The following is a 16,881-nucleotide window of genomic DNA, read 5'->3' as shown; positions in this document are numbered from 1 at the left end:
TTTTTTTTTTTTTTTTTTTTTTTTTTTTTTTTGCATCGCTTCCTATTTGTATCATAATAAAAGTTGTGCTTTGTGCTATTACAAATTTGTAGAAGCACACTCGCATTATTGAATACGTCCAGATTGAAAAAACTTCAAAGTTTGCATAGTTTTTAATGTAGTTGCACAAGTTTCTCTTTTATTATTTTTGTGTATTTTTATTCATGGATGTTTTTGTAAGGCCAGAATTAAGTTTTGAGTTCTTATATATATTTTTTCTTTTGGGGTCAGATTCAACATCCAAGGTTGCATTTGAATCGGTTTGACATGGTCATTACTCCTCATCATGATTATTATCCTTTAACTCCTCAAGCACAAGAGCAAGTTCCTCGATTTATAAGGAAGTGGATAACTCCACGCGAACCTCCAGATCAGCATGTGGTAAGTGTGCTGACCATAAATATCTCTTACTTTTTTTCAAAATCAATGTTTAGGCTTATAATGTCATGCTCCCTTCTCTCCATTAACAAAATCTGTCTGTTCTAAAATTTTCAAAAATTAGGTCTTGACTGTTGGAGCCCTGCATCGGATTGATTTTGCTACATTACGTAGTGCAGCTAGTGCATGGCATGATGCATTTGCTCCTCTTCCAAAACCCTTATTGGTGGTCAATATTGGAGGGCCTACAAGTGAGTTTTTCTTAATCTTGGGCCGTCATACTTGGTCAATCAAATTTTTCGTTATTCCTCATTCTCTTTGTTTTTAAAACATCAACTATACCTTGTTTACAATTATTACTTTCCTATAAAAATTATTATTCCTTGTTTATTTGCTATTGCGAAAGTTATATTATTAGTCCTAGTGTACGAGTGTCTATATAGCAGGCTGAATGATTGTTTTTGTATTATGCTGCATGAGTAGATTCAGCAGTTGTTATGTCTTTGACTGAATTTTGGTCGGTCATTGACATTATATTAATTATGCATTTTTTTGGAAAACATTTCAAAGACTAACTAGGTTTGAGAAATTTGGTTGATGAATTAAAAGGAAAAAAAAAATGTTCAAGGATACAAGTTCCTAATTGGGAACAAAGAAAGACAAAAACAACCCAAAATTGAAAAGCCCAAAAAATACATGAGAATTAAGCATTTGAAGAACAACGAAATAAACATCTAAAATGTATCCAACAAACAGCAGAAAATGCTCAAAGTAACTGGAAGGAATCAGCAAAGAGGGCTGCTACCATCTCTAGGAAATAAACCTAGTTTCTCCTTTGAAGCTTTGAAATTCAACTGGAAGAAGAAGCTTTCTGCGAATTCAAAACTATTATGTGAAGCACAAACAAAATGATACCCTATCCATGCTTAGGCCAAGAACCTCTAAAGCTTTCATAAAACCATGATTAACCTTGATGCAACCAGTAAGCTTCTCAACACTTTAGCTTCAACGATTTCCCCTTTGTTACAGGTATCTGGTCCCATTTCCTCATTGTTTTCAGTTGGTCTATTACTGTCCTGTTTGAAGAAGGACAAGAAGAATATCTAGCTACAAATCAACAGGGTGCTTATTTGGATAATTTGGAATGAGCGGAATGCTAGAACAACTACAAGGAAGATCCATACCATCATCAAGCATATTATTTATTTTGGATTTCTATTGGTGTAAAACTAGATCAAATTTCAAGGATTAATCTTTATTCTATCTTATTTCCGATTGAGAAGTTTTTTGTAACTTCATTTGGGTGGGATTAAACTTGAGCTTCAAGTAGGGCAACCAAAACCTTCAAAACAGTAATGACTAAGAAGTTGAACAGGCTTAGACTTCCAAAGCCTCTCAAAGCATAAAACATCAAAAACTTGAAGTCTCTGAGAAACAAAACTTTAACAGCTGGCGCACCTTTACCCCTGAAAATCACTATATATGATGGACATGACGGCAAAGGAAAAAACCCACACAATAATCAGGAAAAACCAAAAAGAAACTATAGAAGCTTTGTCCTATGCAATTTCTGCCCCAATGAAATTACTAGTTGGCTGAGCTGCCAAACAAGCTTAACCTTCTGAAAATGGTGGAATTTCCTAAAGCTGAAGACCACAATTATTATTGAGGAGCAGAGAATCTTTTAAACCCAATGGAGAAGCATTCCCTGTATATTTTGTCAGAATAGTCTTGTTGCTTGAAGAAACAACCATATTTCCTCATTGAGTACCAAATGAAGAGTCTCATCAAAAGAATCTTCCACAATGATATCATCAAAAACATAAATCCGAGCCAATTCTACGCAAACTAACTTTGGATTCCAAATCAGAATCTTCGAACTTGTATTCAATATTTGGAAAGTAATAAAACATTAAAGGGGCGAAGATCAACTACAAGTAAGAGAAGAACTAATGGTCCATGAATATACACTCAACATTTTACCATGAAAGTTGCATCCATTTAATTGAATGGCGATTCTTTGGATAGAATGCTTGTTGGGATCAATGGTCCCATTTTTAGAAATCTCAACTACAGTAAACAAAGTTGATTCAGATGTTACTCCAAACATTGTTGCATTTAGGTTAGATGTATGGTTTTGACCAGATGTGATCAGTGGCAAACAAGGACACCACTGGACTGCTCAGACATGGCACGATGAATCCTCCAATAGTCGTGCGGTTCAAATATGGATGGTTGATAATGATACAAGCTTATTTGGATGGTGCAAACGCACAGACAAATTGTTGTCTTTCTTTGCGCTGGACCAGTTTGTGTACTACGGTTTTGAAAGGAGAAAACCTTTTTGCATGCTGAAGAGTACAGAGACACTGTGCATAGGAGAAAGAGCATTGGATAAAAAGATGCACCGAGGGTCTAACATCAAACAAAATAAGAACTTTTATTGAAGTGTTTATACTAGCATGCAATCCTGAATTGTGTTGGTAGGTTTTCTTTTCGCTCTAATACCAACTGGTGTGAAAAACAGACTAGAGTCAAAAAGGTAAGTTTGCATTTTGCAGAAACATAATTTTTCACACTATGTGAACAACTAATGTTTTTTACCGAACGAGGATATCTAACAGAGTAACTCTTCATATTTGCTTTAAATTTAACACCTATATTACTCATGAATAAAGGATATAAATAAACAAATAATTCGTATACCACCTCTCTCCCTCTTTCCCTTTCCTCCCATGCCTAAACATTTTCGGTCACCATGACTTCCACCACTAAATCACTCCCTTGGAATCACTCCACCTGGTCCATGATCATTGATAGGAAAACCTTTGCCATTGCTTTTGATGATCATTACCATTGGAGCTGAGCTAAGATACTTGGCATACCAGAGTTTCGTTCCACTCTTTGCCCCTCAATTGGCTAGCCTCATCCTTCCACACCCTAGGCAATGACCCATGCACCTACAAATTCTTGAGAGAATTCAGATCCGAAGATTGTCCTCTAGTTGGAAAAGCTTAATAACAAGAATGACTATTTTGTGGAATTAAATCAACTGCAGCACTTCGGCTGGTGCCAATGAAGCCTTATTCCACCAAAATCCAACAAGAAAAGTTGGTTTTCTTTTTATTGATTGATCTCTGATTACCTAACTCAGGCTCGTCGCCACTCTCCTCCCACACAAAGTACCACCTCCAAAGAAATACTTCAAAGATGGATTCCCTTGTTGAACCTCCCCACACGCAAACATTACAAGAACCTCAAGGTTGGGAGAAATAGAAGGGGTTCATCATTCTCCAATGCTGCAATCAACATGACGATTGGCCTAGTATATATCAATAAATCCTTGCCTCTCTAACCATGCGCTGTACTATCAATCCTTTTATGGATAACAAGGCCATGCTTCACGTTTATGATCAACCTAAAACAGTGAAGTTCTTTGGAAAATAATGTATAAAACCATTAGCACACGTGAAAAGCTTCAACAAAGAAGGCTCGACATGACTCTATTTCCAAATTGGTGTCCATTATACAAGAAAGAAAGCGAATCACAAAAGCACTTATTTATGCTGCACATACGCTTAAACTTTCTAGATAATGATTCTCAACATCTTTGGATGACATCTCACATTTTCTAAGGAGGCAAAGGATTTATTGGACATGGCCTTATCGTACCATCCTTCAAGAATGAAAAAGTTACTATGGAAAAAACTCATCATGACTTTCTTTTAGAATCTATGAAAAGAAAGCAATCAAAGAATATCTATGGAAAAAACAAATTTCTACAAAGCTCTTCGACAATTTTGTTTATCAAGCTATCTCTTCGTTTAAATTGTCTAATATTTTTACTTCCTAGAGTTATACCTCCCTCATGGTAAAGTGGGAAGGTCTTTTGTAAACATCATTGATATTACATTCCTTTTATGAAAATTATCTCTTACTAAAAGAAATCGTCTTGGTAGCAACCAACAAACTAAATGCTATGACTTCTTATGGAGGATGGATTGAACTGATGAATCGTCCAGTAAACATATGGACAAAACAAGTTCACATCAATCAATCCTTGTTGAACCTCCCCACACGCCACCATTACAAGAGCCTCAAGGTCGGGAGGAATGAAAGAGGTTCATCATTCTCCAATGTTGCAATCAACATGACAATCAGCCTCGTATACGTCAATCAATCTTTGCCTCTCTAACCACGTGTTGTACTATCAATCATTTTAAGAATAACAAGACCATGCTTCATGTTTATCATCAACAATTGCATGTTCCCTCTATGGCAAATCATATTGGATTTTCATCGGTAAACAATGAATGTGTTTTCTCCCATTGATGACAATCACCCTTCAACAAGATGCTTTGACTTATGGAGGAGGATTGAAGTGATGAATCTTCCTCTAAACGTGTATGGACAAACCAAGATGATTGGGCAATTTCATTAGCTCTACTTCTGACCTTATTTATAGCAGAGTTGCTAGATGTTTGGACAATTGTTTATCTACTTCTTTTTGGCATGAATCCCGGCTCAGTTGTGGGATTCTCTCCTTGGTTTTCGCTCCCTTCGCTTAACTGCTCAACCTCAAATTACAGTCAGTGATGATTGGATAGTCTAAAAAAGTACCTGGAATTTATATATTTGTTGAAACGTAAATGATTTGGAAACAGCTGCATGGGCGGAATCTTAAGGACTCTTGGTCTTGGCCCCTTGATCCATCCAACACATTTGTTGGATTCCCTTGTTTCTCATTCGAGTAGTCTTTAAAGGGTGATTTGGTCAGATTTTTATCCAAGGAAGATTATTAAAAGTTTTATTTGGAAGCTCAATCTTGGAGCTATTAATACAGCTGATCACCTTCAGTGGCGTATGCCTTCTATAAATCTCTCCCCTTCTTGGTGTATTATGTGTGTTTCTCACTCTCAATATCTGGGTCACCTTTTCTACATTGCTCTTTTTCTTCCACTTATTGAGCCATCATCCTACAAGCATTTGGTTGGTCTTTGGCTTTACCAGATTGCATCTGTGATTTCGTTGCCTCCACTTTTGATGTTCTCAACGAGGTCTTCCTTGGGTTTCTTTGGGGGAGAGGAATGAAGACTTTTCAGAGATTCCTTTACTTCTTTTTGTAGGTTTATGGATTCCTTTATTTTTCATTCTTTGTATTTGTGTCAGTGTTATCCTCCTTCCTCTGATTTTTCTAATTTGAAAGTCCTCATGTAACGCCACTAATTAGGATTTTCTTAACCTAATTAGTGACGTCATCCATACATGCATAAATCTTTAAGCGGAAAATTCAACATAAATAGTCTTGAAAACAACACCTACATAAAGGTTCAAAGTCCAAACTAAACATAACTCCGAAATAAAGACATTCAATAACTGAATCCTGAAAATTTAGATAAAATAAATATTCAACGATCTAACGTAAAACTCAAATAAAAACATAAACTGCTAGCTATGCCATCTCATAACTTCCATGGTAACCTCAGCTCTACTGTCAGCCGTACATTGGTGCCTTGCCTTTACCAGAAAAATGTAGGTAGCACGTGGCTTGAGTATTTTATGAAATACTCAGTAAGTCACCCCATTGTTGGGGTTAGATATGCAAACACATGCAACATATGAGTGGGGCCTAACTTTCGTAAACTTTACATGACCTGGGGTACTTTTCTTTCTGGGTAGGGTTGGATGTGTGGTACTTCTCTACACACAGTCCATGTACACGCACATAGACCCACCAGGCGGGCTCGTATACGTACCCCTTGAGCCTATCTTGGTCGGGCACAACATATTACACGTCGCTGGACACCACAAAACAGAAAAAGCTCGCATGATATCATGACGAATATAAATATCGAATTCATACTTTTATGACATAAAGGGGAAGTATCCCGATGCAAATGACATACAAATATGCATGAGGTCCTATAACTTACATTACATGGCATATTACGTAATATGAAAATACGTTCCAATTCCATAGGCATTTCATAACATAATTCAATCATGCTACGTGCACACATGGCAACATTCATCACTTTCATGGCATATAATACTAGCATATCAACCATAACTTTTCATAATATCTAACAGTCAACATAATCCATGCATCACATAGTCATATCACATAAAATATGGTGCATGCAGCGGCCACAGGGCACGCACCATCATACAACACATAATAAGTTAACTCCAACAGTAAAGTCACTTGCCTTGATGGACTTGGCCGAAGTTACTCACAACAAGTTAATTCCAATGGCTAACTATGTCCTATAAGAACCACATAATATATTTAGGAACTTTTCATAACGTATCATAGTTAAATCTCATGTTAATTATCAAGGTAAACCCCCAACACAATCTGTTTTTGACTATTAAGAGCCATACTGACCTTAGAGGCAAAAACAAGGGTAGAAATGACTTCGGAAGGGCCGAAAACCTAGATACCGATATATTGTGAGTATATCGAGCCGACTTCGTGTACGTGTGAGCCGAGCCGAACTGTGTATATGTGCGGAGCCGAATGTTGGGTGTGCGTCTGCAGGCTGAGTATTGGGCCGCCAATGAAACGTGGCCCGATTCTTCGTCTGAGATTTGAGCTGAGATCGGAGGCCGAGCACGAGGCTGTGTTCGAGGGTATCTGACTCGATCCAAACGTTTCGTCTTCCTAACCTGAAAGACAGCGAAACCCTAATCGATCTGCCTCCTCGATTTCGACAACGTGCAGCACCTTCCACCTATTCTGACGAACACGCAGCGGTTTCAATGTCACTTCCTTACGTCCACTTGATTCTTCCTCCGAAATAGCAACCCTAACGTTTCGAGAAACCCTAAAAATACCGTGAACCAATTCACTCGATTTCCTGTCGAAAGCTCTCAGTTTTTTGTTCTCTCAAACACACTTAGACAAATTCGGGAGAAAATTGTTTCAAGGCTACTGAAGGTTGTGCGTTTAAAACGTTTTTCATCAAGGCAATAATTATCTTGTCGGAAATCATGCATATTTTCCGCCCAGAATAAATGCTACAGCATAATATCCTGTCAGTTTTGGAAATAAAAATGAAATCTTAAAAATCAGGTTACGTGCATCTCATGGAATTTTACTTGGAATTTTAGAGGATATGTTACGTGCTTGTGTGCTTGACTTTGTTGGTAGTTGGGACTCAAAGTTGCATCTCATGGAATTTGCTTATAATAATAGTTATCAGACGACAATTGGCGTGGCGCCGTACGAGGCGTTATATGGTAAACGGTGTAGAACACCATTGTGCTAGGATGAGGTAGGGGAGCGTGAGTTTGTGGGTTCCGAATTGGTCCAAGTTAAGAATAAGGCGATGCAAAAGATCAGAGAAAGGATGCGCACTGCTCAGAGTAGACAGAAAAGCTATGCGGACTCAAGATGGAGGAATCTAGAGTTTAAAGTGGGAGACATGGTATTCTTGAAAGTGGCCCTGATGAAAAGTGTCTTAAGGTTTGGACGCAAAGGCAAGCTGAGTCCTTGATTTATAGGACCTTTTGAAATTTTGGAGAGGATTGGACCCGCTACGTATAGGTTAGCCCTACCACCATTACTCTCAACTGTACACAATGTGATAGATTGAGGCCTTGGGTGTGGCAGAAGACTTATGCTATGAGGAAAAATCGTTGGGAATTTTGGCTTGCAAGGTAAAGACTCTACGCACCAAAAACATTGCATTTGTCTAGGTGTGGTGGAGAAACCAACCAATGGAGGAGGCTACATGGGAACGAGAAAATGAGATAAGAGAGAAGTATCCAGAGTTTTCTTGCCATAGAGACTTTCGAGGACGAAAGTCTTTTTTAGGAGGTTTAGATTTTTCTTTATTTTTAAGATTTTATTTTTTATTTAAAAAATGACAGGATATTATGATGTAGCATTTATTCTCGCCAAAAAATATGCGAGATTTCGGCGAGACAATTATTGTCTTAATGAAAAACATTTTACACTCTTTTATATCTCTCAGCACAACCTTTCAGCCGTCTTGGAAAAATTTTCTCTCGAATTTGGCTGAGTGTAGAGAACGGAAAATTGAGAGCTTTTAAAAGGAAATCGAGTGGGTTGGTTCACTGGGTATTTTGAGGGTTTCTCGGAACGTTAGGGTTTCTATTTCGGTGGAAGAATCAAGTGGAAGTAAGGAAGTGTCTTGGTTTTCGGCCCTTCCAAAGCCAGTTTTGCCTTTGTTTTTGCCTCTGAGGTCAGTATGGCTCTTAATAGTAAAACAAAGATTGTGTTAGGAGTTCACCTTGATAATTAACGGTTTAACTAGGATACGTTATGAAAAGTTCCTAAATATATTATGTGGTTCTTAAGGACGTAGTTAGCCGTTGGAATTAGCTTGTTATGAGTAACTTCGGCCAAGGCCGTCAAGCAAGTGACTTTACAGTTGGAGTTAGCTTATTATGTGTTGTATGATGGTGCATGTCCTGTGGCCCTTACATGCACCATATTTTATGTGATATGACTATGTGATACATGGATTATGATGACTATTGATGTTATAAAAAGTTATGGTTGATATGCTAATATTATTTGCCATGATAGTGATGAATGTTGCCATGTGTACATGTAGCATGATTGAGTTATGTTATGGAATTGGAACGTATTTTCATATTACGTAATATGCCATGTAATGTAAGTTATGGGATCTCATGCATATTTGTATGTCATTTGCATCGGGATACTTCCTCTTTATGTCATAAAAGTATGAATTTGATATTTATGTTCACCATGATATCATGCGGGTCTTTTCTGTTCGGTGGTGTCTGTTGACGTGTAATACGTTGTGCCCGACCAAGCTAGGCCCGCCTGGTGGGTCTATGTGCGCGCACATGGGCCGTGTGTGGAGAAGTACCACACATCCAACACTACCCAGAGATGGCATAGCTAGCCGTGTATGGATGACGTCACTAATTAGGATAAGAAAATTTGGAGCGTTACACCTCATGTAATCCACCAGTTGGTGTTGGGAGATTTTGCTCCTTTCATTTCGATCATAATAATAAATAAATAAAATCATATACTGTTGAGAAACCTTCATTGCTTTGCTGTTTGTGTTTGTAATTTTGAGGGAGTCACAGTGCTGGCATTTAACCTGCTTTGTCAAGTCTGTGAATGTTAGGAATGGTAGTAGGGAATCTTGAGGGATTTGTTTACAAAGCAGAACAATAGCTGAAGTCAATGCAGAATTTAGGGTGGTCTTTCTAATTGTGCTGCTTAGGCAATGTAGGGAAACCTTTAGCAGCCATGATTTATAGCTATTATCTTCTTTTTCCATATGCCTAATAGCTGTTTCTTTTGTTTTTGTTTTTGTTTTTTTTTTTTTCTCGTTTTGTTCATTAAATATGCGAGGGAAAATTGCCTAGGGGGTTATACTGGCGCCTTGTGCCCTCTTTTCTTTATTTTCTCTTCATTTTGCTTACTGGATACAAGTAATGAAATAGGAGTACGGTAGTTTCTAGTGTCTAAGTGTAGAAGAGGAGATATATTGACGTGCTCAAATTTCAATCCAGATCAGTAGTAGAACCACGGGTTTGAATTAATTTACAATTTGTATACACAAGTCATAAGTCTCAGAATTTTCACTGCATTTTTGTTGGTGAGATCATGTTAATAGAGAATAAATAGATAACATGCTTTTGAATTATAATATGATTTCTGCAGGTAGCTGTCGATATGGTGTGGATCTTGCAAAGCAGCTGGTAACCGGTTTGCTGAGTGTTCTTGCAAGCTGTGGAAGCGTCAGAATATCCTTCTCAGACAGAACTCCTGAGAAGGTAGTGTTGAGAACAAAAATCTTAGTAATATCCATCTGTGACCTTTCTTATACGTTATTCTTTTCTTGACAGGTATATAACGTTGTTGTGAGAGAACTTGGGGATAATCCAAAAGTTTACATCTGGGACGGACAAGGTTCGTTTTCTATGAAATGAGTTTATTGAGTTCGTCTGTAGTTTTGAAGTATTGTTGCCATTTTTGCAAATTTAATTCAGTTATTCAATATTAATATTCGTCAGAGCCAAATCCACACTTGGGCCACTTAGCTTGGGCAGATGCATTTGTTGTAACCGCAGATTCGGTTAGCATGATAAGTGAAGTTTGCAGTACTGGGTATGATTGTCCATCTCACGATTAATCACCCTGCTTTCATTTTTTCAGTGTTTTAGTCACAGTTTATACCTTGGTGTGCTGATAATTCCTGTGTTATAATTGCAGGAAGCCTGTCTATGTCATTGGAACTGAGCGCTGTAAGTGGAAGTATTCAGCGTTCCACAAATCTTTGAAGGAGAGAGGAGTCATCCGCCCATTCACAGGCACTGAGGATGTAAGTGTTTTTTTAATTCCACGATGCTTCACATACTTAGTGACCACGCTGATACATGTCTCTCGATGTTTTTTCCTTATTTGAATGCGTGATCTAATTAACTCATGTTACAAAATTAAATGCTAGCATGGAGAACAGGAAGGAATATTCTGAAATTATCTCATCTTAGTGTTCTTGTGTTAGATCCCACATAGGTTGGGAGGAGAACGAAATACCCTTTGTAAGGGTGTGGAAACCTCTCCCTGGTAGACGTGTTTTAAAAACCTTGAGAGGAAGCCCGAAAGGGAAAGCCCAAAGAGGATGATATTTGCTAGCGGTGGGCCTGGGCCGTGACAAATGGTATTAGACACTGGGCGATGTGCCCACGAGGAGATTGTTCCCCGAAGGGGTAGACACGAGGCGGTGTGCCAGCAAGGACGCTGGGCCCCGAAAGGGGGGGTCCCACATCAATTGGAGAAAGGAATGAGTGCCAGTGAGGACACTGGGCCCTGAAGGGGGTGGATTCTTAGATCCCACATTAGTTGGGGAAGAGAATGAAACACCCTTTATAAGGGTGTGAGAACCTCTCCCTAACAGACGCGTTTTAAAAATCTTGAGAGGAAACTCGAAAAGAAAAGTCTAAAGAGAACCGTATCTGCTAGGGGTAGACCTGGGCAGTTACATCTTGTTTGGCTCTGCTGAAGGGCAATTCTCCTTAAAGTTTGTCTTGTGCTACTATTACAGACACCTTCTTAATTGAATTGAGTAGTTGTCAGCCGTATAATATTACTTCATTACGACTAGTCTTGTTATATATAAGATCATATTACGTAAGTTGATCCAAGTATGCTCTGATATATATAATATTGTTGACCGCTTATTCATTTCTAAATGGTGTACCGATATATCTTTTGGGGGGGACTACTTACGATTTTTTTTAAGAAACTATTTACAGTTAAGACAAATCGAGGAATATATCGATGCTGATGTTGATAACCTAGATTTATGGATATGGAACACTGATGTTTTAAGATACATAATAGGAATCAAAAGGTCTTGTATAATTGGTGGAGTTATTAAATAAAACTTTTAAGTCTTGCTTAATTAAATTCACAATCTGTTGTTCTTATTACATTTATTTTTAAACGTAAGTAATCACATGACTAAGGGAAATTGATTTCAATAGCAGTGTTAATCTTAATCTTAAAGCACATTCTTGGAACATAAAGTTAGCATGGGAAAACAAGTTTATATGTATGTCTATTTTTTGAGAGAACTAGGGAGAAACAGCAGATGTTAAAAGACGTGATGTCATTGACAAACATGTTGACATCTCATAGACTTCCCCAACAATCTGTTATACTGTTCACTAGGAACTTGCCTTGAATCCACAAGACCCAAGCCTCAATGCCTTTGCATCAGCTTAGATCAACACTAGGTGAAGGTTCTAACGGATTCACCTTTGGTCAAAGACCAAGAGATAAGAGAACTAGTTCATATCTCAAAGTTAAAACACTTCACAAGTTTGGTGACCAATCAATCTAATGCTTCAAAACGTGCAACCTAAACACAAGGCTTGCATAGGGGTAGAATGGAGCCTCCTATGGGTTTATATAGCCAAGCAGTTAAACAACTTTCCTTGATTCTCCGTACGACAAACAAGTAAGGTTTGACATAAGGTATCATGACAGTCTTGGCTTAGTTTCTTCCGTAGCTCTCTCGCTCTTGGGACACGCCATCGGTTTCCTTTTGTCTGCAAAAGGGTCCCTTCAACCTAGAACTATGTAGTCTTCCGGCTCTTCCGGCTCTGGCTAGCTCAACAACACGCCTTGAACAAGTATGACCATGACACTGGATGACCTCATGAGCCAACATATGCACGCAACCTGGTGGACCTTGTGTGCACGCAACCTGGTGGACCTTGTGTGCACGCAGGGCTAGGCTAAGTGCTTGGTAGATATGGTGTGTGTGTAGATGGACTTGTTGGCCAAGCTAATGGGCGCCACACGAGCGTGGGTCGATGGGCCATAGGTCAAGTAGTTGGGCTAGTTATTTGGAAGTTCTTCTTGAGCTCAACTTGGGCTGCTCACCTAATTAGATTCCCACGTGTTTGATCAAGACCGTGATCACATTAATCTGTTTCCTGTTTTTTAATTGACAATAATAGATGAACATAGAAATAAATGAAGAAATCTCATTAAAAAACCCCTTGATTTCAGAACTATTTTTAATACACGAACGTGTCTCTTCTTCAATTACCATCAGATTCTATTTGCATTTACACGTTTTAGTGTTCCAGATTCCCTCTTTTTGAGGCAGGTCAGTTGTCTTGTTATCATACCCCGGATAGAACTTTGATTTTCTTCAGTTTGAGTCAGTCTTTTTCCTTGGAGGCTTGGACCATGGAAAGCTTAAGATGCTTCAGTATCAGTTCCTAATTTTGATATCTTTTTTAGATTCCTTTCACTGTAGTGCTAGAAAGCGACAGATACTTTTGTCTAGTATAATTCTGTAATAGCCCAAGCTTATCGTTAGTAGATATTGTCTGCTTCTGTCCGTTACGTATCGCCGTCAGTCTCACGGTTTTTAAACGTGTCTACTAGGGAGAGGTTTCCACAACCTTATAAGAAATGCTTCGTTCCCCATATGTTGACGTGAGATCTCACAGATTTGGTCTTTTTCAATATAATTGATAGCATTGGGCCATTCTTCTCTGCTTGGCGACAAAAGTTGAAAAGAATATCTTGGATGTGGTGGCTTTTCTATTTGATACGAAATAAAAGTTAACTAGTTAAGACAATGCTTCACATTCCTTCTGATGTTGACTAATGGATGTTTGATGCCCCCTTTATATATTCTGTTTAACATTTCAGATCTCGGAGAGCTGGAGTTACCCTCCACTGAACGACACAGCAGAAGCAGCTACTCGGGTGCGGGATGAATTAGCCAAGCGCGGCTGGAGAATACGACCATAGGGGAAGTCTGTGGATATGTGTTAGACACACTGCTTCATTTGTCATAAAAAATGGCACCCCCTTCACCTTTTGAGCATTACTTTTGTACACTGGTGCACATAGGAACAGAGAATTACAAGCATTAATGGTTTCAAATCCAATTCTTGGACAAAACTTGAGATAAGAATAATGAAGCTAGCAGCTGTTTGTTAGTGCGGCTTGTATCATATGCAGAGGCTTTGGCTTGCTCTTTTCCACAGATCTGGCAGCTCTTAGATTTTGATCAGCAAAAATTTTATACCGTACGGTGAAAAATATGTGTTTATTGTAAATTGGGTTAATTGTATTTGATTAAAATAAGCAGAATGTTAAATGGTTTTGTTAGTAGCTACAGTTGGAACAAACATGAAACTGACCATTGGTTTAGTGGAAATTAGTTACATCTGTTTATAAATCATTGGTTTAGTGGCCCATGCTTTACTAATTGAGCTTTGCAGCCATTATTATCTTTTAGATAAGCTTACACTCATGCCTATTGGTTCTGTAGCTATGACTCGAACTTTTTGCTCTTCTAATGTAAAAGGTGGCCAGTCATTCATCAATACTTAGGAATTTGCTTGACATCTCGGCGGAGGGATTGAACACCTGCATCCGATCGAAGGTCCATTTTAGTTTCTCCTAACATAAAGGCAAGCTTTTCTAGGTGGGTCGCTTTGTGCAAGACATTGCTTAAGACCAATAGGTCACATGATAGGTGCCTGATTGACTTTGCACGCTCTTCCTTTAGCCCTTTGCCTATTGGCTTGGCATGCAAGCTACCTTGATCCGTCTTTGGTATCGATTCGTTATGCCCAAAATCCTCCAACAAGCCCATCAGTCTCTTGCCACCTAAAACTCCACCAATTAGGCGCATAAGAACATACAACACCCATCACATGCATGCTTTAAATAGTATATGTGAAATTTATAACTCTAAAAATAAATTCATAGTCTTACACATTTAATTTAAAACAAGAAATTGTAAATAATATAGTCTATTAACATGAAAAATGAAATAAACCACCTATCGAATATTAAATATAAATCCATGCATGTTATGGCCCTATCTTGACTTTAATGGCATTTTCAGCATTCAGCACTATCCGTGCAGAGACGTTTTACCTTGAAAAATATAAGAGTTGCCCGAAAAATATAAGAGTTGCCCTATCTTGACTTTAATGGTATTTCCAGCATTCACTGCTATCTGGGCAGAGACATTTTACCTTTATTTGAAAAATATAAGAGTACATGTGGCTTAAGGCTCAAGTATTTTAAGAAATACTCAATAAGTCATCCCACGGTCGAGGTTAGCAATGCAATCACATGCATAATATGATTGGGACCTATCATTTAAAACCTTAACATAGCCTTGGATTTTTCCAGTTTTTGGCAGGGTTGAATATGTGGTACTTCCCCGCAACACACCACCACGCAAAGTGGGCATTGAAGACATGTTGAGACACAAGCACAACAGAGACATCAGCATAGACATGAAGTACAAGATAGGCTTGTTGAAGGGCCGGGTAGGGCCCCGGGCCTTAACCTCAAAAGTCGGGGTTTCGGAAGGAATTTGGGCATGCGGTTCGGGAGTTAAGTCCGTCCATATGAAATATGAATGCTCGCCAAGTTTGGTGTCAATCGGACATTGGACGGACAATGCACGACACCGTATGACACCTCACACAAATCATGTCTACTCCTGGTAGAATGAAAATGGCTCAAAATGTACTATAGGGGTACCATGGTGTTAGCTCTCCACCACCCCTGGGCCCTGTGGCCTAAGTGAGCTACCCTGTGGCACATACGTGTGTCACAGTGTGGGCGAACGTGCTAAGACGAGTGTCTCGGGCGACTTCCTTTTGAAATGGGTTTTTGAAGGACAGTACCGGACAGCACGGGTGTGCCAGTATTGCGCCATAGCCCGCGTGTTGGAGGTTGCTACATACACCCGCTATCCGGTACGGTATCCGTAAATGACTCGGCATAGACACGGGAGGGCCTATGCTTCGATAGAACCCAGATGGATGGATGTTCGGGAAGCCCCGATGAGATGAACGACACACGGGCCCATTCTCGATGGCACGACCGAACGAATTATGATGGCCGACGACATCCCGAGACTCGAGATGGCGTCAAGACATATGGAACCCGTCGATGGGGATCGAGATGGCAAGATGAGATGCGACGTTATATTGAGAGACCTTGGCCCGAGTAGAGGCAAGGTCGAGCCGAATGAGTTGGCCTAGCGTAGAGGCAAGTCGGATGTGTCGCAGACGATTGAACATACACGCACAGGCAGCGTGTGTGGTTGAACAAGCTTGGATTCCGCACAAGCGATGTTTGATTGGCGAAGACAAACCTCGCCTAAGGTCCGGCGAAGCCACAAAGCCGGGGCGAAAAATATATATGGGGCTTAATCCCCCTTAAGGCTAGTCGTGAGCGTGTATAGATCACGACGCCGCACGGTCAAGAATGTAGGACCATGACATCGTGCACAACATATTACACGTTGTCAAACGACACAGAAAAAGAAAGACCCACATGATATCATGACGAACATAAATATCGAAGTTACGTGTCTGTACTAGCATAACATAATGGAGAATTATCCCGATGTACATGACATATATACATGCATGAGATTCCCATGATTTACATTCATATCATAATAATAACATAATTCTCTTTCTCCTTTCATTCATGTCATATTACATATATGCATTATGTATACATGGAAATCTTCACATAATCCATCACAATTTTATATGGCATACATAGCATTTCATTTTATTCCTAACATAGTGTAATGGATATCACATGCATACATAATATAGCATCACATGTCAATACATAGAGCACATACGCATAACATAAAATAATATGGTGCATGCAGGGGTCACAAGACTTGATAAGATAAGGAATCAATACAAGGGGAATAAGATTCGGATTACCTTGTTGATCGAATATCTCAAGTCAAGAACACTTGATTGAGATTCGAATCACTCCAGAAGCAAGATCGATCATGTCTAGCTTCAATGATTCTAGTTGATCAAATATCTCAAGACAAGAACACTTGATTGAGATTCGAATCACTCCACAAGCAAGATTGATCATGTCGAGCTTGAATGATTCTACATGCAACCTAAACTACATAG

General features: G+C 39.0%; 1 protein-coding gene across 1 annotated transcript in view; it reads left to right on the top strand.

Moving 5' to 3' along the window:
• Positions 1-14,171, top strand: part of LOC111434204 (mitochondrial fission protein ELM1) — a 20,715-nt gene extending 6,544 nt beyond the window's left edge. Inside the window, exons 4-10 of the mRNA XM_023071584.1 lie at positions 271-420; positions 542-668; positions 10,094-10,206; positions 10,279-10,342; positions 10,447-10,540; positions 10,646-10,754; positions 13,607-14,171. Of these exons, the coding sequence (XP_022927352.1) occupies positions 271-420; positions 542-668; positions 10,094-10,206; positions 10,279-10,342; positions 10,447-10,540; positions 10,646-10,754; positions 13,607-13,708 (759 nt within the window). The 3' untranslated portion in view covers positions 13,709-14,171. The remainder of the gene's footprint in view (positions 1-270; positions 421-541; positions 669-10,093; positions 10,207-10,278; positions 10,343-10,446; positions 10,541-10,645; positions 10,755-13,606) is intronic.
• The last annotated feature ends 2,710 nt before the right edge of the window (positions 14,172-16,881 follow it).

This window comes from Cucurbita moschata, unplaced genomic scaffold (assembly GCF_002738365.1).
Source record: "Cucurbita moschata cultivar Rifu unplaced genomic scaffold, Cmos_1.0 Cmo_Scf00044, whole genome shotgun sequence".
Lineage (NCBI taxonomy): Eukaryota > Viridiplantae > Streptophyta > Magnoliopsida > Cucurbitales > Cucurbitaceae > Cucurbita > Cucurbita moschata.
The sequence above is the reverse complement of the archived record's forward strand: the minus strand, read 5'-3'. Positions and strand labels throughout refer to the sequence as shown.